At 53.7% G+C, this 21,879-nt stretch overlaps 1 protein-coding gene across 3 annotated transcripts in view; it reads right to left on the bottom strand.

The window, feature by feature from the left end:
* The window catches only part of SLC12A3 (solute carrier family 12 member 3), a 38,021-nt gene extending 29,230 nt beyond the window's left edge, over positions 1 to 8,791 (bottom strand). For 2 of the 3 annotated variants that reach the window (XM_055332441.1, XM_055332443.1), the window contains exons 1-8: positions 8,498 to 8,791; positions 7,947 to 8,093; positions 6,515 to 6,590; positions 5,729 to 5,824; positions 5,324 to 5,463; positions 4,840 to 4,950; positions 3,740 to 3,851; positions 3,417 to 3,547 (exon numbers count right to left, since the gene is read on the bottom strand). In XM_055332441.1, the coding sequence (XP_055188416.1) occupies positions 3,417 to 3,547; positions 3,740 to 3,851; positions 4,840 to 4,950; positions 5,324 to 5,463; positions 5,729 to 5,824; positions 6,515 to 6,590; positions 7,947 to 8,093; positions 8,498 to 8,779 (1,095 nt within the window). In that variant the 5' untranslated portion in view covers positions 8,780 to 8,791. The remainder of the gene's footprint in view (positions 1 to 3,416; positions 3,548 to 3,739; positions 3,852 to 4,839; positions 4,951 to 5,323; positions 5,464 to 5,728; positions 5,825 to 6,514; positions 6,591 to 7,946; positions 8,094 to 8,497) is intronic. The other variant, XM_055332442.1, reaches the window with a different exon arrangement.
* Positions 8,792 to 21,879: the final 13,088 nt, after the last annotated feature.

Below are 21,879 nucleotides of genomic sequence, written 5' to 3'. Positions count from 1 at the left end.
AACCAACAGTCGCTCAGTGATGGCCAAGTCCTGGCCCCACCTTGAGGACCCTGGGCCCAGGGAGAAGAGGTACAGGCAAGATCCTGCCAACACAGGGCAGACTGGGGTGTGCTGCAGAACAAGGGCAGGGAGAGAGCACAACAGGTTGCAGGAACCACGGGAGGCCTCATGGTGAAGGAGACCACCAACCAACCGACCGACTGACCGAGGTAGCTCTGAAGGCAGGGGATGGGAGGAGGGGAGTGGCAGGCCAGAACAAAGTAGACACAGAGGTGCAGAGCGGGAGGGAGGCCGAGATCTCTGCTCTGGGGGCCCTGCAGCCTTGTCGTGTACCAGGATGGAGTGACTAGGTAAAGCACACAGAGTCCCTGGTCCCTAGGCCAGCAGACTGGCCTAACTTCCCATCCCACCTAGAGTGGCTTGAATGGAGTCTCCAAAAATTCCTGTTCACCCAGAACCTCAGAATCTGACCTTATTTGGAAATAGGGTCTTTGCAAAAGTAATTAGTTAATATGAGGTCCTGCCCAGTTAGGCAGGTCTTAAATCCAGTGACCAGTCTTGCTGAAAGAAGAGGCAAGGACACACGGAGGGAAGAAAGCCACAGGAAGGCAGTGGCAGGGACTGCAGAGAGGCAGCTCCATGCCAAGGAAGGCTGGGGCTTGTCAGAGCCGCCAGAAGCTGGGAGAAGAGAGGAAGGACCCCCCACCCCAACCCCCTAGAGCCTTCAGAGGGAGCCTGGCCCTTGACAACTTTGTTGTGGACGTTTGACTTCCCAAACCATATGCCAGAATAAATGTCTGTTGTTTTAAGCGCCAGTGTTCGTGGTGGTTGGTGTCAGCATCCCCAGGAGATGGCTCCACTCGGCCTCCATCAGGCCCCCACCTCTTGGCCTGAAATCTCCGCCCCTGGCTCATAAGTCAGGCACATCTGAGTCTACATCCCAGCATCTCTTCTCAGCCATGAGAGAGGGACAAGCCCCTGAACCTCATGATGCCTCAGGATGATACGCGACAGGCAGTAAGCACCCATAAATGGGAGCACTCGGGAGTGGGAACCGTCTTGTGCTCAGGGACCTGCCCTGGGGCCACACCAGGCAAGGAATTGACCCCACATCACTAGGAAGTCCCTTGTCTCTGAGCCTCAGCCTCCCCATTGCAAAATTAAGCTAGTAAAGCTTTCCTTGGTCATAGCACAGGGGGACGGTCACAAGATTGCTCTGTAAGCACTAGAGGGCTGGGGAGGTGTGAGGGATTAATAGTGATGATGGGAACTCTGACATCACCCCCTTAGGTCCTGGCTCCTATGTCACCTTCTGGGGTGGCCTCTGGCCACCTTGTCTGACTTTGCTCCACGCCCCCAGGGGTGACCTACCCTCCTCTGCGCTCCATCTCCACCATCGAGCGAACGCCCCGTCCTATTTACTTATTGGTCGATTGTCTCTCTTTCTAGCTAGAATGTCAGCTCCACGAGGGCAGGACCTTATGTCTGTTTTGTTTACTGCTGTATCCACAAGACCCTGGCACAAAGCAGGTGCTCAAAAAATATTTGTTGAATGGTAAGTTTATGATGAAGTTGAGGCCTCTTTGTTCTAGAAACTTGCATTCCAGTCCCTCTGCCCGCTGTGGGTGTGTGGCCCTGGGCAACCCCCAGCCATCTCTGAGCTTGGTTTGCTCTGGGTGACATCTGGGTGACGATGGTATGAGCCCTCACAGTCACCCCCAAGGATAACCTTTGTGAAGTACGAGCCACCCTGCAGCCACATGGAAAAAATTACCATGACCTTGACTACCAGCCCTTGGTACTTCCTCCCTGCTAGGCACTGTTCAAAGCAGGGAATCCTCATTCTGTGCTTTGCAATAGAAGGGGTGGTGTCGGTTTTACCATTGGCAAAGCTGAAGCCCGGAGATATTTTAAGGGGCTTGCCTCAAGTCTCCATGGAAAGGAGCTACTCTTCTGCTGAGGACACCCTGTCTCACAGAACAGGCTGAGGCTGGATTCAGGAGGGAAGGTCCCCTTTAAGGCTTGAGGGCATTTAGGACAGAGCAAAGGTGCACCCCCTGCCCCACCTGCAGCTCCAGAACAGCTGCCTGGCCCCTGACACCTGCACACCCCGATGGTTGGAAACTTGAGAGGCTGCACGAAGCGTCTGGATGAATCGCGAGGCTATGATGCTCTGTGACAGAGCTGGCAGGGGAACTGGGCTGAGCACAAGGACGGCCTCTGCAGGGACCTCGGGGCAGGCAGGCAGGCAGGCAGGCCAGGCCTCTGCTGGCTGCTCCCCAGAGAGAAGACAGGAGCCAGGCTAATGCGGCCAGCTCTGATTTCCAGGCCATGCCCTGTTCCCCCTGGGCACACTCACTCAGAGCCAGGTGGGGTGGAGACTGTCTCCAAGGCACAATTCTTAATTCATTTAAGAAAACGCATCAAGGAACCCCTTTCAAGTGGGACTGGAGGCTGGGTGTGGGAGGAAGGGTTCCCAGCACCGAGCCAGGCTCTCCGCCTTCACCCCACTTGCACACCATCTCTCTCCTTGACACTGCCCCAGCCCAGACACCACTGGACCTCTTGGCTTTCAAAGTCCAGCTCCGGCCCCACCTCCACCCAGGAGTTTGGCTGGAGCCCCTGCCAACGTCTGTCTCTCCTCCCCCACTTTATAGCGCTTTGTGCTTCTTCTCTAAATCTCCCATTCAATACATTTCACCACTATTCACTCAACAAACATGGACTGAGCACCTAGTAGGTGTCTGCCTCTCAGCTGGGAGTAGGGACATTGAGGTAGGCCTCAGCTCTCCAGATAAAGAGAACTGGAAGGGGGAAGAGACTCATAAATGGCCTGACATCCACACACAAGGGGACCCATGACTCTGGCAGAAGGGCTGGGAAAGATTTTAGGATGGAGGTGTTATTTCAGTGAGGAACAGAACTTCTCAAGGTAAAGAAACATCCCAGGGAGAGAGCGCAGCAGAGATAAAAATGTGGAGGAGAGACAGGAAACATGGAGGAAACAGCAGATCCTGGGGGCTGGGGCAGGGGACGTGGGGACAGGGGACAGCGGCGATGGTGGACGGGAGCCTGGACCTCTGAGCAGTGGAGAGGGAGAGCCCGGGGAGGGGGGTGCAGGAGGGATGTCAGCCCAGCAAGGAGGTGCATGAACCAGTCTGACCTGGCCCAGTCTTCCCCCTGAGGCTGAGAGACCCTGGGAACTAGGGAGGAGACCCGCCCGTTTCAGGGTGGTCCTCCAGGCCTAGCCGGTGTCAATCAACAACCTCAGAATGGAGGGGAATGAACAGAGTTGGTTTGCTTGGCTGGGACTGAGTTGAGTTGGACTCGACTGGGTTTTAGAAGCTCTGGCCCCACGGTCTTGGAGATCCTGGGAGGACAGGGCCAGGAAGCAGGGGGACGAGTGTCCCACTCACCTTGAGATCCCCAGAGATGTTGGCACCTGCCAGGATGCCTGTGGCGGAGGGGAAGAAGATGGAGAACATCCCGAAGAAGCTGCCTTCTGCACCCCGCCAGTCGGGTACCAAGTTCTGGACAAAAATGTCTCCTGCAAGACCAAAGCCTGAGTCAGGCCCCCTGGAAGGCTGGGCCCAGCCGGACAGGCAGGAGGCTCTCCCTCTCTGGCAGCTTCTGTGGTCCTAGGAGTTGGGGGTCGTGTCCTCCCACTGCCCACAGAATGGCCCAGTTGGGTGGACAAGCTGTACCTGTCTCCAGAGCCATGGACCCAACCTGCACGTACCCCGGTAGCTGAAGAAGCCTTTGGAAGCCTTGTCCTCAGATGGGGGGATTAGCGTCCCCACCAAGTAGTTGGCAAAGGAGACCATGATGACAAGGAAGAAAAGCACCTGGGCCTAGGGATAAAAGACCCTAGAGGTCAGACGGCCTGGCCTCACGCTCAGGGAGCCCCAGCAGGACAGGACCTGCCCAGGGCCCCTCCCTCTTTCATTCATTCATTCATTCATTCATTCATTCATTCATTCATTCATCTACACCCCTTAGGCTGCCAGCCCCGTTCTAGGAGTTGGCAATACAGCAAGGCTTTTGTGTTGCTGATAAATATGGAACATGACTCTAGGGTCAGAACGAGGGTGTGAGAGGGACCTTGTGGGGGCTACTTTAGCAGAGCAGCTGACGAAGGTATCTCAAGGATCCAAAGGAGGCAGAGGAGTGAGCAGCAGAGGGCATAAGCTGGGGACACTCAAAGAACAGCGAGGAGGCCAGCGGAGCTGGAAGCCAGAGTGAGAGAGAGAGAGGAGACACAGGGGTGGGGGGTGGAGGCCAGATCTGGCAAGTCTGCCCACTGACGCCCCATATTTATTCAGCCCTCCTTCTCTGCTAAGCTCTGAATTTTGGCTGGATACGGGTTCCCGTGAGCATGCATCTCTCCTCCCTTCCTGTACCTTAGGTGTGGCCATGAGACCAAGTTCTGGCTGATGGGGTGTGAGCAGAGGGATGTGTGCAACTCCAGGTTGGTGCCCGAAAAAGAAAAGGAAAAAGAAGTGCCTCCTTTTTGCCCTCTCCCTCCCTGCTGACTGGGCGGTGGCCCTGGTGGCCGCCATGGAGCAGGTGCATGAAGGGCACACCCGGGGAGAGAGAGGCCATAGGATGGAAGTGGTCTGGGTGTTTGAGCTGCAGGAACCACACACACCTGGACTGTTACAGGAGAGAGAAACACACCACTCTTGCTCAAGACCCTGATCCCTAGGGCCTATTTGTCACAGCAGCAGAGCTGAAAGCCTAGCTGATACACCAAGAAGACTGGGACTCGCTCCTGGACTGGGAGCGAGGCCTCAAGACTCCCACCTCTCCACCTCACCACTCCCAACATCCCCTACTCACCTTGGACTCCCACTCCATGCCAGCCAGGGAGATAGCCAGCAGCACGGTGACGGTGACCACACCGATGATGCGAATGTCATTGATAGGGTCCACAATGGGTGTGCCATGCTCCTGGGGAGGGGGACAGGCCAGGCTGCAGGCTGCCCTCGGAACAGCCCACCCTCCAGACTCCTCCACCTGGATTCACCTCAACTATGGGCTCCCTCTCATAGCAACACACAAACACAAGCACCTTCCCTGCCAGCAGAGCCTCCACAGTGGCTGCTGTCTCGGCCTGGACAATTTGACCCTAAAGGCAACACACACCCTTGAAGGGGACTCAAGGAACGGTCTTTATTTGATGATATCATCACGGTCACCCACAGCGGATCAGACTGTGGCCTCGGTCCCTGACTGGGAAAATTGGGCAGACGGGAGGGAGGGCCTGGCCCAGTTGGGGTTGGAGGGGAGCAAGGTAGGCTGCCCAGGCTCCCTCTGGCTTCACCTGGAGCAGGTCCCTCACGGTCTCCGCGAAGCCCACGGTGTGCATGGCCACACCCACAGCGTTGGCAAAAGCAAAAATGAGGCCAATGGAGCCCCCTAGTTCTGGGCCAAGACTCCGGGAGATGAGGAAGTAGGTGCCACCTATTGGGGACAGAGCCAAGAGCCAAGAAACCAGAGGAGTCAGCTGGCTGGGGTCGGCTTGGGGCAAGCAGACATGGAGGTTAGGAGAGGGTAACCATGGGACCCCCAGTCCATCCATGGGGGCCCAAAGCCTTCACCTGGAACCAGGGGGAGCAGGTTGGGGCATCCCCATTTTGATAGGGAGTGGCTCAGAGGCCCATTCCCAGGGTGAAGACCGGGGGAGTGACAGGAAGGAGGAGGGCCTTTGGGGTGGGGTGGGGCCCACCTGACTTGACCCTGCCGTTGGTGGAGATAGCTGAGATGGAGAGGCCGGTGATGGAGGTCACGGTGACGGACAGCAGGATGATGATCCAGGTCAGGACTGTGGGGTGGGTGGGGATGTGGTCACCAAAAAGCTCAGCTGGGGCATTTCCCAGGTGAGGAGCCACATGAGGAAGCTGAGTCAGCCAACTGGTTTGCCATACCACCTAAGTCACCTCCCTTCTCTGGGCCTCAGTTTTCTCATCTGAAAAATGGGTCTCTGTCTCCCACCTGGTATATTCTGAACAGCCAGGGAGCTGATGAGCCCATGGGAAGTCACCCTCCTTTAGGAATAAAAAAGTCACCACTCAATAAGCACCTTTGGTGCCAAGTCCTATGCTGTTTTACATACATCATAGAAATCCCACAATAGGTCTGTGAGGTAGGGACACTTATCACATCCATTTTACTGATGAGGAAACTAAGGCTCAGAGAGGTCAAGAAACTTGTGCAAGGTCGCACAGCATGAGAGCTAGCAACTGAACCTTGTTGTCTGTCCAGAGCACAAGTTTCTAACCTGGATGCTATGCAGTAGAGATTTACTCCAAGAGGCTGAGTGACCCACTGAGGGCAAACAGAGCCGGGGAGAGTCCCCAGGCCTGATTACTCCATGTCTAGACTCCTCTGTCACACTTCCCTGACCTCTGTCACTGCAGGAGCCTGTGGTCTCTGTACCCCAAATTCAGGATGGAGGTCTGGGAGGATCAGGTCTCAGGCATACCCTCACCTTCCCTCCGGAGGTGGCACTCACCAATGCCTGCCTGGGCTGTAATCCAGGGGAGCCGTAGGTAGAGAATCACGCCCCAGATGTTGAGCATGCAACGGATCTGGGATGAGAGAGGCATCAGAGGCCACCTGGGTGGACTGGATATCCCGAAGCCAAATACACAAGTCCCTGTCCCCAGTCATGGCATGGCATCAGAACTTTGACCTAGGGGACCCTGGGTCCTTTCTTTGCTTTACTTACATCAGTGGGTTCCTACCTCAATGCCCCTCTAGTTCTGTGGGGCAGGGAGGCAGGCGTACCCAGAGATCCACCTGCCCCTTCCACCCAGGAGGTGGGGATCCTGTGTCTGCCAGCCCCAGCCATGGTCCCAGTGGCCAGTTGTTGGCCCAGGGCCTGGCATCTCTGGGGAGCACAGCAAATGCCAGCTGAGCCAAGGCCCCACACACAAGCAGAAACAACGCTCGTGTTGCTGTGACTTCAGCTTCCAAATTTAAAGCAAAGACAGAGGCTACAGCTGAGACTGAATTCCAGGGAGGTGGGGTGCTGCTGTGGTCTTTGGCTCCGGCCAAGTTCTTGGGGTGGGGCAGGAGCATGTGGGATTTACGAGGCGGGGAGACTTCTAAGGCCCTCTGTGTGCTCCGAGATACTGAACACGGCCCGCAGCCTGGAGGGAAGATCCATACTCCATATATGAGCTGCTGGGGTGAAGGGGAGCTCGCAGTTCAGATGGAAACAAGGAAGCACAGCCAGTAGGCAGAGTAAGGTCGGAATCCAGGCCTCCTGCACCCACCCCCTCCCGAAGCAGGACCAAAGCCTTCTAGGGATGCGATCCCCTCTGAAAAGTCCCATAATGCCTTCCAAAGCCAAGTTCATTTGATTCTCTGCTGGTGCTCTACCCTGCAGGACGCCTTCCCCTTCCCATCACCTGGAACGACAAAACACGCTCCTGGAGTTGTGTGTTTAGTGCTGCCCCCTCGTGGCTTCAGGGGAAAACAGTTTCTTCTAATAATTCCTAGGAAGGCATTGATCCAAGCCGGTCTGGTCTTCTTCTTCTTCTTTTTTTTTTTTTTGTATGCAAATTTTTAAAAAATTTAAATTCAATTTGCCAACATATAGTATAACACCCGGTGTTCGTCTATTAACTCATTTAATTCTCATCATTTCGCAGGTGAAGAAACTGAGACATAGACAGGTTAACTAACTTGTCCAATGCCACAGGACAAGCAGGTATCCAGAGATCTTTCCCAGGGTGAGATATCAACCTGGGGAATACATGGGGCTGGAGAAGCACAAAACCAGGGAAAATTGGAGGTCGCTCTGCAGATGGGGAAACTGCGGCCCAGGCTGGGCCTTGGGTCTACCCTGGCCACTAAGACCTGAGAGTCAGAGCTGCCCCTGGACAGAGCCATGTCTCCCCCACTTGCATTCCTGCGCATCCCATCCACATCCTACTTACCATCACCCCCTTGACCCAGCCAAAGCGCACGGGCTCCCCAGGCTGCTTCTCACCGTTGGTGCCTGCCTCGTCCTCTACCAGCCCGTCGGTCATCTCATGGCTGGGCCGGCTGTCAAAGGCCAGGGCATGCAGGTGGCTGCCTTCCTGCTGGAGCCCAGAGGCCACAGGTCAGGCAGGCACCAACAATCCGGCTCCCCATCCACACCTTCCACGGTCCAGCCTCCCCTCTGCTGCAGACCTCCCTTGGTCCCATGTCCCTTTCTCTTTCAGGTGTGTGCAGCCTCTGTGCACCGCCACACCCGGGAACTCATTACCTCTGTAGGGGGCCAAGACTCATGATTGTGTTGCCAATGGCTGGACAATAAACACTACAATATGTGTCCGGATCTTTATGGCTTCCATGCCCGCATTTCATTCAGGCCTCTCAACCCATGAAGAAGACAACTGTCTGTCCCCACAGCACAGATGACAGAGCCAAGGCTCAGAGAAGTTAGGTAACTGGGTCAAGGCCACACAGCAGGAAAGTGGCCAGGCTTTGAGATGGTGCCTACCTTGAGGAAGGAGTGCAGATCGGCCAGCGTGGGCCGGACCTTCCGGGGCTCTCCGGGCAGGGCGCTGTTGGCATAGTGCTCGTAGGCTGGCACCACATCGATAGTGTTGTAGCCAAAGGTACGCATGTAGAAGGTGCTGCCGTGGGTCAGGTGGCTGGGGTGGCTGCTATCACAGGCAGCGGGCGGTGGAGGCTCATCGCCCCCCAGCAGCGTGCTGATGATGAAGCGCCCACTGCACAGTGCGGGGTCCCCTGGCATCTCTGACACCGGCAGCTCTGCCATTGTGGCTCTGGGTGTCAGGGGAGGGGGCCAGGGGCGGCAGGGACGTCCTGGGTGGCTTTATAGGCTGGCCCACAGCAGGGAGGAGGAGGGAGTTTGGTCCAAACCGCCCACGGCTGGCGAGCAGGGTCCCCAGACAGGGTGGGAGGCCGAGCACGTGCCCACTGCTGTCCTGCCCGCCCCTTGATCGCGGAGATAGCAGCCCTGCCTGGGACCAGAGCCAGGCACAGAGCGGGAAAGGGGGAAACACGCCTCACCCCCAGGTCCCCGAGAGGCTTTTCTGAGTCCAAGAGCAGAGGACATCTGTGGGACCCTGGGAAGGAGTACTCGCCAGAGGACACTCAGGAAGCCCCAGAGACACCTAATGACCTGAGGCTCCACCCTACGTGATTCAAAAGCCTCTTATTTGAGTACATAGTATTTTGTTTTATTTTTTAGGTACTTAGCACGGTGACTAGATGAATGGCATGACACTTAAAAATGTAGTTTATATATACACACATATATAGAAAAGGTTAGTCTCTCTCACTTAGACCTCTGACTCCCATTGGGCATGTCCTTCCAAAGACATCTCAGAGAGTATGAGCCAGTATGTGCAAGCACCCCCAAACCAGAGTTCAGCATGTGCCCAGTGTGTTGTGTAGCCCCCCACCCCGACCCTTGTGGACTGGCGAGGCCCACAGGGCAGCTGGCTACCACCCCCACACTCACTGCACAGCCTCCCAGGCTCTGCCTCCAAGACACTGGGTATAGAGCCCCAGGAGATAGTGCCTCCCCCGGGCCAGCACAGGCAGGGAGCCCCCAGCGTCCCTGGCAGGCAGGGGGCAAAGACCCCACCCTGGTGCAGAGTCAGATCAGGCTCCGATTTTGCCAGCAGCCCTGAGGCCACACTTTAAATGCATGGGGGGCTGTAGGAGGGAGCCCTCTGGTCACCAGAGGCGCCTGAGCCATTGGGGGACGAGGGTTGAAATCTGAACTGAAACCAGGCAGGGGTCAGGAGAGAGGGGTTAGCAGTTAGCATGGTGCCACCAGCGGGATGTGCCACCAGCTGATGTGCCACCAGCGGGAAGGTGTGCCTGCGCTCACGATGCTGCTGAGTAAGTGGGGGAAAGGGACATGGAGACAGCCCAGCCCACTGTGTAACGAGGGCAGCAATGGGAGAGACGCCCCTGAGGAGGGTCAGGGTGGGGACAGCAGGATGGGACAATCCCTGACCAGGAGTCTTGGAGGATGAGCTACTTCTCTGGAGGCAGGGGATAGACGGAGGCCATCACCAGCTCCAGGCGCCAGCCATCCTCAGGAGGGACACGAGAGACACATTTCTTCTCCCCCTCTGCCCTGCCCCTCAGACTTGGGCTGAGATACCTGGAGTTCTCTGGACTCCATGACTTCTACCGGCAAGCCAGGCCTAGTTGACTGAGGACTTACAGGGGGGCCCGCCTGTCCCCTCTCACTCTGGCCCAGGGGGGCCCAGGATAGGTGTGCCCAGCTGCAGGCCCGGGCAGAAGGGGGCAGCTGGGAATGCTTCACCTGCGTCGGAGCCGCAAACTGCGTTAGGGGCTCAGGCTCTAAGATGAGTGTGCTTGGCCTGGGCTCCAGGAGCCCCGCAAAATTGTGGACAAGTTTGCACACCTAAGTGCATTTTTCTGGGAAGGGGGACATAAGTTTTGCCTAATCTTCTAGAAGGCAAGCCCACGGGGGCAGGGATCTGGGCCTATCCTGTCCATTGATAGCCTGAAGCAACTAGAACAGCACACATTAGGTCCTCAATAAATGTATGTTGAATGAATGATGAAGGGGAGCCAGAAGCAGAGGCCAAAGAGCAGCTGCCACAGAAACCCTCGATGTCACCCCGAGTCAGGGGGCAAGGGGCAGCTCCTGGGCATTCTCCTGGCTCAAACAGGCATAGAGGTGAGCCGGGGAAGACAGGCCCTCGGTGACAGGCCCAGAAGATTATGATCACTGTGTAGCTTTTTGCAAAATTTAGATATTCTTCATGTGTTAAATTTTTAAAAAGATTTTATTTATTCATGAGAGACACAGAGAGAGGCAGAGACACAGGCACAGGCAGAGGGAGAAGCAGGCTCCCCGCAGGGAGCCCAATGTGGGACTCGACCCTGGAACTCCGGGATCATGTCCTGAGCCAAAGGCAGAGGCTCAACCACTGAGCCACCCAGGTGCCCCATGCATGTTAATTTTTTAAAAGACTTTTCTTGGGGCTCCTCCTAATTCCCCCCCAGGCCTGCCTACCCCCTTGCCAGGATTTCTAGGTCCCCCTCTAGCTTCTGGAGAAGTGTGTCCGCAGCCCCCACACAGGGTGCCAGTGGGGCTGAGGGCTAGGAGGTGAGACTCCAGGTCAGTGTTCCACCTTCCGGGCAGCCCCTGTCCGGTCAGGTTAGGGAGAAGGGGGCAGGTCACTCATTCCCTCCCACGACGCCTCTGGGCAGATCTTATCATTCTCTCACTTTTAAACTGCCACCTGACTGGCCCAAGTCACAGCTGCCCAACAGCCCCTTCCACTAATCCACACACCCTGTCCCCGGAGCAACTGTGGAAATTTCCTGATTAACATCCTGGGAAAGGAAGGGGCCAGAAGGGGCGAGGGCTGGTTCCCAGGAGCATGGGGACCACAGAGAGGGAGGAGCCACAGATCTGTCGGTGACCTTGGGCGAGTCATTTCTTCCTCCCTCCGTGAAAGCCAGGCCCGGGGCAGCTCCAAGGTCCCTCCCAGCCCCAGAGGGAGAACTGCTGCTTCAAGAAGACTTTCCTGTCCCTCTTCATCTCTCTGGGGGGAGGAGAGAGATAAACAGGACCCCTTAAAGGCCTTAGCAATAGAATAAGAGGAAGAGACTGTCGGCAATACCTTGCGCCAAAGCACAAGCCCCTAGGAACGGGGATTCTTACATGTGGACGGAATATCGTCCAGTTGCAGACACTCTTCAGGATGCTGGCAGAGACACAGTGCTCTTTTTGCAGGTTTCAGCTCTCACGAGGCTCTCAGAGCCCTGAAGGTCCAGGAGCCAGGACTCAGAATCGAGTGGACCCCAAACAAAGCCCTGAGATTGAGTCTCAAGCTCGCATCTCAGACTTCAGTTTCCATGGGACTTGGGACAAATCGTTTGACTGGGATGAGCCTCAGCAGTAAAATGGAATCGAAGGCTGCACCAGTGTCAGTGGTGACTCACCTTGCCAGTGTCAGCCGCTGGTGGAGAGACTCAGGGCTCCTTAAGTCTCCTACTTCTCAGGGGGACGGAGAAGTTCCTTCTCAGCTTCTAGACCGAGAGGAGAGCACGTGCAAAGGCCCTGGGATCAGAGTGCAGTTGGAGCTTCAAGATAGCAGGAAGGCCAGAATGGTGGAGCAGAGGGACCAAGGAGATGGGATTTTAGACTTGGGCCCCTTGAGTCTCCCGCTTCTCAAGGGAATGGAGAATTTCCTTCATCTAAGGAACTAAGGACTCAGTGGTTGGGAAATTCCCTAGAAGTGGAAACCTGAGGCCCAGGGCTAACATGGTCAGGACAGGGCGGGGCCTGCTACAACCTCTGGATCTCAGAGCCTCCTATCTTCATGGCCACAGAGACATTTATTTAAGCATTCATTGGGCCCTTCCTGTGTACAAGCACTGGAACTCACAACCTTGCCTGGCAGACAAGCCGGCAAGGTGACTATGGCAACTGGCTAGGAGAGAGGGAAGGGATTCTGGGGTACGGGGTCAACACAAGGGAAGAGGTGACCAGGTCTGAAACACACAATGCCATGGGGGTCAGGGAGGAGGGAAGGAAGGGGGGAATATGAGGTGTTTCTTCATTCACACGCATTTATTGAGTGCCTACCGCATACTATGCCCCGTGCTAGGCAAGGAAGGCACCATGGAGAACAAGACAAAGACCTTGCCCTCCTGGAGCTCACATTCTAGTGGGGAGACAGACAGTAAATAAGCAAACAATCATTATAATACATTTAACGATAAGTGCTATTAAGAAAACAAAGCTTTTAAAAAAAAAGTTAGGAGTGGCATTTAGGCCTCTCTGAAAATGAGGAATTTGAGATGAGTTCCAACAGTGAAAAGGAGCTGCCCATATGCAGGCAGGTATGAGTTCAGGGCTTTTAGACAGAGAGGAGAGCATGTGCAAAGGTCCTGGGATCAGAGTACAGTTGGAGCTTCAAGATAGCAGGAAGGCCAGTATGGTGGAGCAGAGAGACCAAGGAGATGGGGTTTGAGACATGAAAGGGGAAACATAGGGCCTCAGAAACTAGGGCCCAAAGTTTTTTTGTCCATCATGTGATGATCAGGTTTCTATTTGTCAAAGATCACTTTGGCTGTCGTATGGAAAATGGACTGTGGAGGCAAGGCTGGTCAGGGGCTGCGGCGGGTGCACCGTGGGGTGGTCAGGCCAGAGGAGTGGCTGTGGGTGGCGGGGTGGTGAGTGTATATTGTGAAGGCAGGTATATTGTGAAGGTATATTGAGGTATATTGTGAAGGCAGAGCTGAGAGAGCCAGCACGTGGATTCACGCAGGGCAGGTGTTTGACTGAAGGGAGCACCCTGTGGGGGAAGTGGCAGCATCATCTCTGAGCAAGGAAACCTGGCAATGCCGGGGTAAGGAGCCTGGCCTTCCCTGGAGTGTCGGATACCACCTATTTCTGGAATGCTGCTGAGGAGTGGCAGATGTGTGGTGAGCCGTGCAAGGCAGAAAGAATAGGGCCAGGGAGGGCCAGGTGGGCTGTGGGAACAGCCAGGCTGGACAGACCGCCCCCACTAGGGCTCCTGAGCGTGCAGGCTGGCACATAGCCCAGGAATCCCTAGCCAGGGCTGCCTCGGTGGCCCCACCCCGGGGACTCCAGGGGCATGCGGCACAGGAGGGGGCGATGGGCCAGCCTCAGTATTTTTGGAAGGCTCAACAGGTGATCCTGAGGGGTGTGCTGACCAAGACCCGGGGACCAGAGAGAACAGTCTTACACACAAACCGCCTGCCTCCCCACCCCATCCCCGCGTCCGTGGCCCCGGTCCCACGAGGCTCGCCTGGAGAGGATGGGTATGATGCAACCCTGGTGTCGTGAAATAGCCGGGTAAGAGGATGCGCTGCTCGTCGGCCTGATTCACAACACCAGCTGCAGCAACACACCAGGGGTCGGCGGCTTCCTCCTCTGGATGCGGCTCCGCGGCTGACAGTACGCCCCGCGCACCCCCTCCCGCCCGGTGGCCGCGGCTGTGAACGAGGGGGGCGGGCTCCCTGCCCGCGGGGGGCTCACAGGCTTGAGGGCAGCAGGGAAGGGGAGAGCACACACAAACGCTGTGGGCGCCGGGGCAGGGGGGGGGCGCAGAACAACTAGGGAGGTGCCAGGCCCTGGGAAGGCTCTGGGGAGCAACGCCTCCAGCAGCGGGCCGAGAAACGGAGATTTCTCCGGAGTCTGCGGACCACGTAAGCGTGCCTGTGGCAGTCCTGCTCCTTCTAGCAGACAACATTCTAGCAGTAGACACTGCTGGCAGCTAAAGCAAAAAGGGGGAACATTGCTCGATATTTGATCGTTAAAGGAGGGAGTCCTTGCTCTTTTCCTTCATGGTCAGACTTGCTTTTCTTTTTTTAACCAATTGAGCCAACATTCATTCTACAAGTAACTGTAAATTTTCATAATGTTTTAGAAACAGTCTGACTAGTTTGGAGGATACAGAAGGACAAGGCATGATCACTGTCCTCAAGAGGCATATAGTTCATCAGAAGAGGCAAAGCCAACAGTAACCATAACCCAAGGCATGACACCATAAACCCCCGGATTCAGAGAAGGGATGATTGCCCTCTGGCTGGGGCAATGGAGTGCAATGTACAAAATAGCAAAGTTAGAACAAAGGTAAAAAGAATCATTTAAGGAGGGAGTGTCATACGTCAGCTTGGAGCTTCCCGGCAGGCAAGGCAAAAAGCAGGATTATGAGCAGTGGTCACTATCTGATGAAAGAGTGAGATTTCGTATCTCCCCTCTTCCCTTTCTCATAAAGAAAAGGAATCTCCATCAACTCTTTACCTCTCCATCGGGTTTAGCTGAGCAGATCGCCAATGCAAGGGCAGTCCAAGCTCAGTTTGGCCACACCAATGCAGACTGAAGCTGTGATTCTAACAAAAATTCAGTCCTGTAGTAACTGATACGACCACATGTCCTTCTATCCCGATGGCTATGCCAGGGTGCTCTCCAAGCAACCGAGAAGCCAAACCCATGGGGTCTCCTGCCCCCAGCCTTTTACTTTTATAAGTGCTCTAACCCCTGAGCTCTAGAGACTAAACTTTCATTTTTCAATACATCTTTAGCTTTCCTAACTTTACTGTAACTTGTTTTGCCTTTCTTGAAAGCAATAGGAGAAACATAGTTATTCTGCTCAATTTTGAAATTCATGGTATATTTCTAATCAGAATACTTTTTTTTTTCCCAGAATACTCTTTAAAGGCTTTCATGGAGCCCAGGAGCTCCCACAGCTAGGATCAAGGGACCTAGAACCACAGAGCTGTCTTTAAAAGCACAGCTCTTCCATCCTGTCCCCCAAGGCGGGCCAGCCCTGGACACACAGTGGTTGAGGGGAGGATGTGAGCCAAAATCAGCCTGGCTCTGGCTCTGCACCACCTACCTTATGACCTCACGCCTATCCCTATACACCTTAGTTTCATCATCAAACAGGTTATTCCTCTTAGTCAATGGGTCTTTTGATGATCAAGAGAGGGAGTGAAGGAAGTATTTTAGAGGATATTAATGGCGTTCTACAATGTAAATGATATGTATATAATTTTAGCCCAGCTCTTCCACTATCAGGGAAAAAAAAGTGGGAGAAAATTAACCCATCCTTGACTGCTTATGACACCGTTTTCTGGTGTGGGCAGTTGCTAGAGTTGATTAAACAACAAAAAAGTTGGGGCAGGGGAGAAGTGGTGGGAAGAGTTGCTCAGAATTAGGAAGCAGAAACCCAAAAGAGCTGGCTTTGGTCTTTTGCAGTCATCAGAGCTCAGGCTTTGACCAAAGCTGTGTATAAAGCAGGACATATTAAGAGGATCCTAGAGGCTCAAAGTGGAACTGGCTTCTCCTTCCATGGTTACCTCTTCATCAGATACTTGAAATAAGCTGCTGATCGCCTTAATACCCCAAGGTAGAATCCCAAAGGACCACTGGCTATGGTCACCCTGCACCCCAGGGTCAAGTGCAAGGTGACACTTGCCTCTGAGGTTGCATTTGTGCTAACGTGGGGAAGGGGTTTGGGTGCAAGGGGAAGGGGAATCTCCCCTCCAGATTGGGTCACTCTGGCTGGGTGGTGGTCCCGCAGGGTATAGAGATCCACAGCAGGAAGTTTGAGGGGCTGCATGTAGAATATAAGTTGGGTCCTTATCCCTAGTGGGTTGTTAGCAGCACCACCGAGCACATGCACGAGAGAGGCTCAGGGCAAGCCTTGTCACAATGTGGGCCTGCCAGTGGTGGACACAGAAAGGCTGGGGGCCGGTGGGACACTACCAGGGATTTGGTTAGAGTTGTCAGGTGGTCAATCACTTGTGATTTCCTGCCAAATGTCCACCCAACCCTCCTGTCCCTCTGATAGTGATATTCTTCAGCTGATGTCATTTTTACTGGTTAACCCTCTACCATGAAAGACTGTGTTAGCCCTTGACCTGGTGGGTACATGATGGGCAAGCTGACCCAATGGACTTGAGTGCAATGCATATTTTTCCTAATTAGAATTTTTATCTTCCTATTTGGTGCATTTCAGACATTCTGGGATTTTTTGAAAATCTGTGTTGAGAGGTGGGGGAGCGGCTTCTACACTTGGAGACGCCTAGAGACAACTTCTGTACTGTTTTCAATCGGAACAGAGGTTCCTGATCCAAGGAAAATAATCTGGGGAGCTTGTAAAAAAAACTTCAATCACTGTGTAGGGCCCTCCCCAGGCCAACTAAGGCAGGAAGGAGCTCAGGGCACAGGGCCTCGGATACCTGTGGTTTTAAGAGCTCCTTGGGTGACTCAAATGTGTACCAGGGCTGAAACTGGCAGAGCCAGAGCTATAAGCTAGAGGAAAATGTGTTGACCGAGGCTGTGTGCAGCACAAAGTCTGGCTCTTCTTCATAAAGGTAATGATGATTCAGAGTCTCTTAAAAACCATCTTCTGTGTTGTACAAAGTTTTTAAAGAGCTTTTTCTCCTGGGTCGATATGTGGATATACATCAGCAGGCCGCCAGCCCTTTGTGCTGAATTCATTGCCCAAGGCCAGCAAGTAGCCTTTAAATTATTGATTTGTACAGACAAGTGTGTGCCCTCAAATCAGACACCCCTGCCCCCATCTCTCTGCCTTATGGACCACACCTCCCCCAGGTGCCCCACCCAGTCCCACACACTCACCTCTTAAACAAAGAGCTTGGCCAGGAAGGGTTGAACACGAAGCCTAGGGCCCCTGGCAGTTCACCTGGCTCCAGGGCCCCTCAACTCACCTGAGTCCTGCTGTTGCTCCTGCTTCAAGGTCATAGGAAAGATGAACAGCTGCATGACACTGCTGGCAGGGGCCGGGCTAAGAGGGGAGCTGGGGTTCACTGTGTCCTGGGCTAGCATGACAGCCAACCCCCACCCCCACCCCTGCCACCATGTCTGTGGGTCTGAATCCCGGTCACTTGCAGATAGCTCCAGCACCCCTTAGCCACAGGAAATCCTGCCTGGAATCTTCTGTATCTGGCTTTTTCTTGCAGCATTTCTTAGGGCTTCCTATTTTATTATGGTGGGTCTGTGGGTACATGCACACATACCTGTTTATCTCTTTTCCCCAACCACACTGTGAGCTTAAGCAGAGATTGTGCCTCAGTTCCAAAAATCATCCCAAACCTCTTAGCCCCGAGGCCTCTGGTGGGTGCTGAGTGGCTGAGGGAAGCTACAGGAAGAGGATCTTTGCTGTAGGTCTCACTGGCTCCAGTAAAATGTAACTTCCTTGAGGGCAGGGACATGGGTTCTCTTCACTACCGTGTGCCAGGGGCACAGGGTAGATGCTCCCACATTCTCCATTTAGCAGCCACTGAACCAACAGGAATCACAAGCTGAACTTGGCATGTCAAACAACGTCTGTTGCCTAATAGCGAAGCTTTAGCCTACCAATTTGACCTAATTTTGTTTCTTGAAAAAAGAAAAAGAAAAGCCATCCTCCCTGGAGTGGGAGTAACTGGTCTACCCTGCACCCATGTGAAGAACCTTGTGAAGGACAGAAGCCAAATGGCAGAGGACATACCTGAAGCCCCAGAGACTCGTCTAAAGGAGGCTGGGAGCAGGGTGGCCAACGTTAACTTTTATGGAGGGCCACGCTGTGACAGGCAGTAGGAACATGACTTCCATAAGCTCTATCCCTGCCTTATACCTGAGCAAACTGGTTCAGGGTGGTCAGATGACTTGCCCTCAGTCATTTGATCACCCAGAGGTGAAGGGGTTTTAACCCAACTGCCAGCCTAGCCCCAAAGTTTGTGGCTATCTCTTGAAAACGCCAGGGCCTGAGGCCTGGTGGCGCTGCTGTGGGCTCGTTCCATTCAGGGCTCTGTGCTCTACAAGCCTTTGCTCTTGAGGGTGTTTTCCCCTTCTGCCTCGCCCTGCCCTGCCCTCTTGAGGGGCACCCTGGTGCAGAGTTCTTTCCCTTCAGGGTGGAGTTGTGGGGATGCGGGGGGTGGTGGATCTAGAAATCCTTCTGAGGCCGTTTGTGCTAATGATAGCTGCTGGCCAGTAGAGGGCCACATCTCAAACATCCGTATTGGAGAAACCAAAGTACCCTTCTATGGTTTGGCTTAATTTTCCTGAAAATACAAGCCAGTTTATCTATCAGGCTGATTAGCATGAAGACACACCCACAAACCCACAGTGGTTCCTCATTTGGGGTGACAAATGGCCCTGTCCTCTTTCACTGCCACCTGGGTGGCATTTTACAAGGTTTTAATAGAGGGCTCCACTCTAGAGCCTTGAACTCTGAGGCCTGGACAACAGGGCCACACTGACCCAGAGGCCAGCTCTCCATCTGTCTTCAGCCCCTAGATAGTTTCCCTCGCCAGGCACAGGCTCACTTGTGCCTGTACTGGGAGGTGATGCAGAGTCCTGGGAGAGACCAGTAAGCCCAACAAAGGAATGTGAAACACTTGTATGAAGGCCAAATTCCCAAGTGATTTATCAGAAAATGGCTTCTCATCAGCCCTAGGGGTCAGAACAAGCTAAGGGACCCCATGCAAAGGGAGTGGGCTAAAACTCTCCCTTCAGAGACAGAACACTCGGGCCACCATGCAGTTGGAGTGGAATCACTTCAGAGCCCCTCACCAGGACAAGGTCCCCCTGGTGGAGAGAGATGAGCACCTCCTACCTCCTCAGTCTTTTGCATATGGATTCCCAAATGGAATCCCAAGCCCAGATTCTGAAAAATGCCCTTCCTGGTCAGAAATGCAGGCAGATACCATCCAAGAGAGCAGGACACATGCGTCCTATGTCCAGGCCAAAGTCTCTCCCACCATCTGACCAATACGTAGCCCCCAATCCTGGAGGCCTATAATTCCCCTTTCCCAAGGCCAATAACTAGCTCTCAATCCCCATTTAAAACACTTTTCACTGAGAGTCTGAAATAAAGCATCACAGACTGTTACCAGTTCCCACAGTCCCAGAATGCATGCCACATGCTGGGTTGATCAGCAAGGCTTCTTATCATCACCCCACCACACCTCCAGCCAGACTCTGACCTTCCTCAGACCCCTGACCAAGGGACTGAATTCTGAGACCAGGAGGGGAGAACAAGACTTCAGAGCTGGGATGGGAGTCCTGTACTTACACAGACCTGTAGGGGACTTTGCAGACCCAGGGACCTGGGAGGCTACAGCCTTCCTTGCAAGGAGAAGGGGCATGGCTCAGTCACCCTCGAAGGCTGACAAGAGGCGCTTCTGCTGCCCTATGAGGAGTCCCAGGCTGAGCCTCAGCCAAGAACATTCCCAGGAAAGAAGACCCAAGAGAGGTTTCTGCTCCACTGAAGAACTCAACAAAGGGAGCACATGGCATTTTGAGAGAACATTCCAGAAATTTACTGGCTATGGACAGGGGTGGTGGTGAAAGAACCATCCTAAACAGAGTAAATGCAGAAGTTACTGTACAGAGAGAAACATGCAGAACACATACACTGACTCCTGCCTGTCCCTTCTCCCCACAAACACCACACAGCAACAATGTCAGAAAAGCAAAGACAAAAGGAAATAACTGAATAAAGCAAAGAATTCTCCCCACTGCATTTCTAATAAAAGTTACTGACCAAGTGAAAAAAGCCTGTATGTATTTTGCCTCCTTGTTCTCTTTATAAAATACACATTTGAAATTCCTGATGGAAAAATACCCAGTAGATGATAGCAGCTGGGGTCAACCGGGGCCCAGTCATCCCACGCAGCCAGCCTGCCTGGCTCTTCGAAACTGAATTCTAGTTACTGCCCTCTCTCAAGTGACTTCATATCTCACTGTCATTTCCACTGCCCACAGAAGCACAAACAGTGCAACAAATCAGGGTAATCCAATTTAGTTGGAGAGCTCCCAGAGCCTCGGTCAAACCTGGACGCCTCTAGGCAGCAAAAGCCAGCAGAAGCTAGCCTGGATAGGGCAGCCAAATAAAAGTAGGACATACTTATAACTAAGAACTTATTCATTGTTTATGAGAAATTTAAATTTAACTGGACATGGCCCAAATGAAGGGGGCTTTCTTAGCTGTAAGCCCTGCAGCCTTGGATACCACCTGAGAGCCCATCTAAGGCCAGGTAAGCCAGAGCCACTGAAGGGGCTACGGTATGTCAGCTTCTCTCCTAGTCCTCTCTGAGATCACTGGCTCCCTGCTTCCTGCTCAAATAGAAGTCACTGCCTGGAGTACTTTTACCCTCTCATCTCTCCACAGATCCTCAAAAACCCCAGGGATAAAGGCAACACGGAAGAGAGTATGCTAATGCAATGCTAGGATTCTGGCCAGCCATCCCTAACCCATTTGTCCTTAAGATCTGACCTTTAGGGATCCCTGGGTGGCGCAGCGGTTGGGCGCCTGCCTTTGGCCCAGGGTGCGATCCTGGAGACCCGGGATCGAATCCCACATCGGGCTCCCGGTGCATGGAGCCTGCTTCTCCCTCTGCCTATGTCTCTGCATCTCTCTCTCTCTCTCTGTAACTACCATAAATAAATTAAAAAAAAAAAAAAGATCTGACCTTTATTGTTAATAGTGAATCAAAGTTCTACTCCCTTCCTCTCAACATCTCCCTGCATACTGTACAGCTCTGCACCTTTCCTTGAGGGATAAGCTCTGTTTCATCTGACCCCCAGAGATTCTCCTCTCTACTTTCTTTCAGACTGAATGCCTATTAAAGGCCTCCAATCTGAGACAAGGAGTCTGAATCCAGGCACGTGGAGCTGGTACTGAGGATGTGGCATAGGAAGCCAAAGCAAAGAATCTGCTTGATTTGCTGAGCAATCCATCGTGGGCTATATACCCAGAAGGCACACAGAAGCAATTTCAAAAATCAAGGTTAGGACAAAAACTTTTCTATGCTCCTAGGTTAGCAACTTCAAACCACCAGTATTTCCACTTAGATGTGGCAAAAAGAAGAGTGTGTGTGGGGGGAGGCCACTTTCTTAGACTTGTGAACAATTTTAGAAGGGTGACTTGATACCCCTGGCTATCCCCAGTCACCTAGCAGGACCCAGAACATGCAGGGGCTCTGTAGCTGCTAGCTGAGCCTGGGCTGGCACATGGACCCTCGGGGCCTGTTCAGCCAGGCCCCGGACTCTAGCCAGCCACATGAGCCATATAACAAGGCAAGGAGAGGTGCAAGTTGTTTTAGTTTTAGTTAGTGCTTTTAAGTTTTTCCCCACTAACCTTTTCAGTTAGAAAGGTTAGTGGCAGGAAGACAGATTTCTTTCCCCTCCTCTCCCTGCCCTGTGGTACTAGGGATACTAGTTTACTATGAAATGGTCAGAAGATGGGCTGGGCACAGGTGACATCTGATGTCAGCCTAGAATGAAGAAAAGGGAGACATGCAGGAGCCGCCCACCCCCCCCACCCCCACCCAAAAGCCTTTTTTTTTTTTTGAGGGCTACACAACTCCTATTTA

This window comes from Nyctereutes procyonoides, unplaced genomic scaffold, assembly GCF_905146905.1.
Source record: "Nyctereutes procyonoides isolate TBG_1078 unplaced genomic scaffold, NYPRO_anot_genome, whole genome shotgun sequence".
NCBI lineage: Eukaryota > Metazoa > Chordata > Mammalia > Carnivora > Canidae > Nyctereutes > Nyctereutes procyonoides.
The sequence above is the reverse complement of the archived record's forward strand: the minus strand, read 5'-3'. Positions and strand labels throughout refer to the sequence as shown.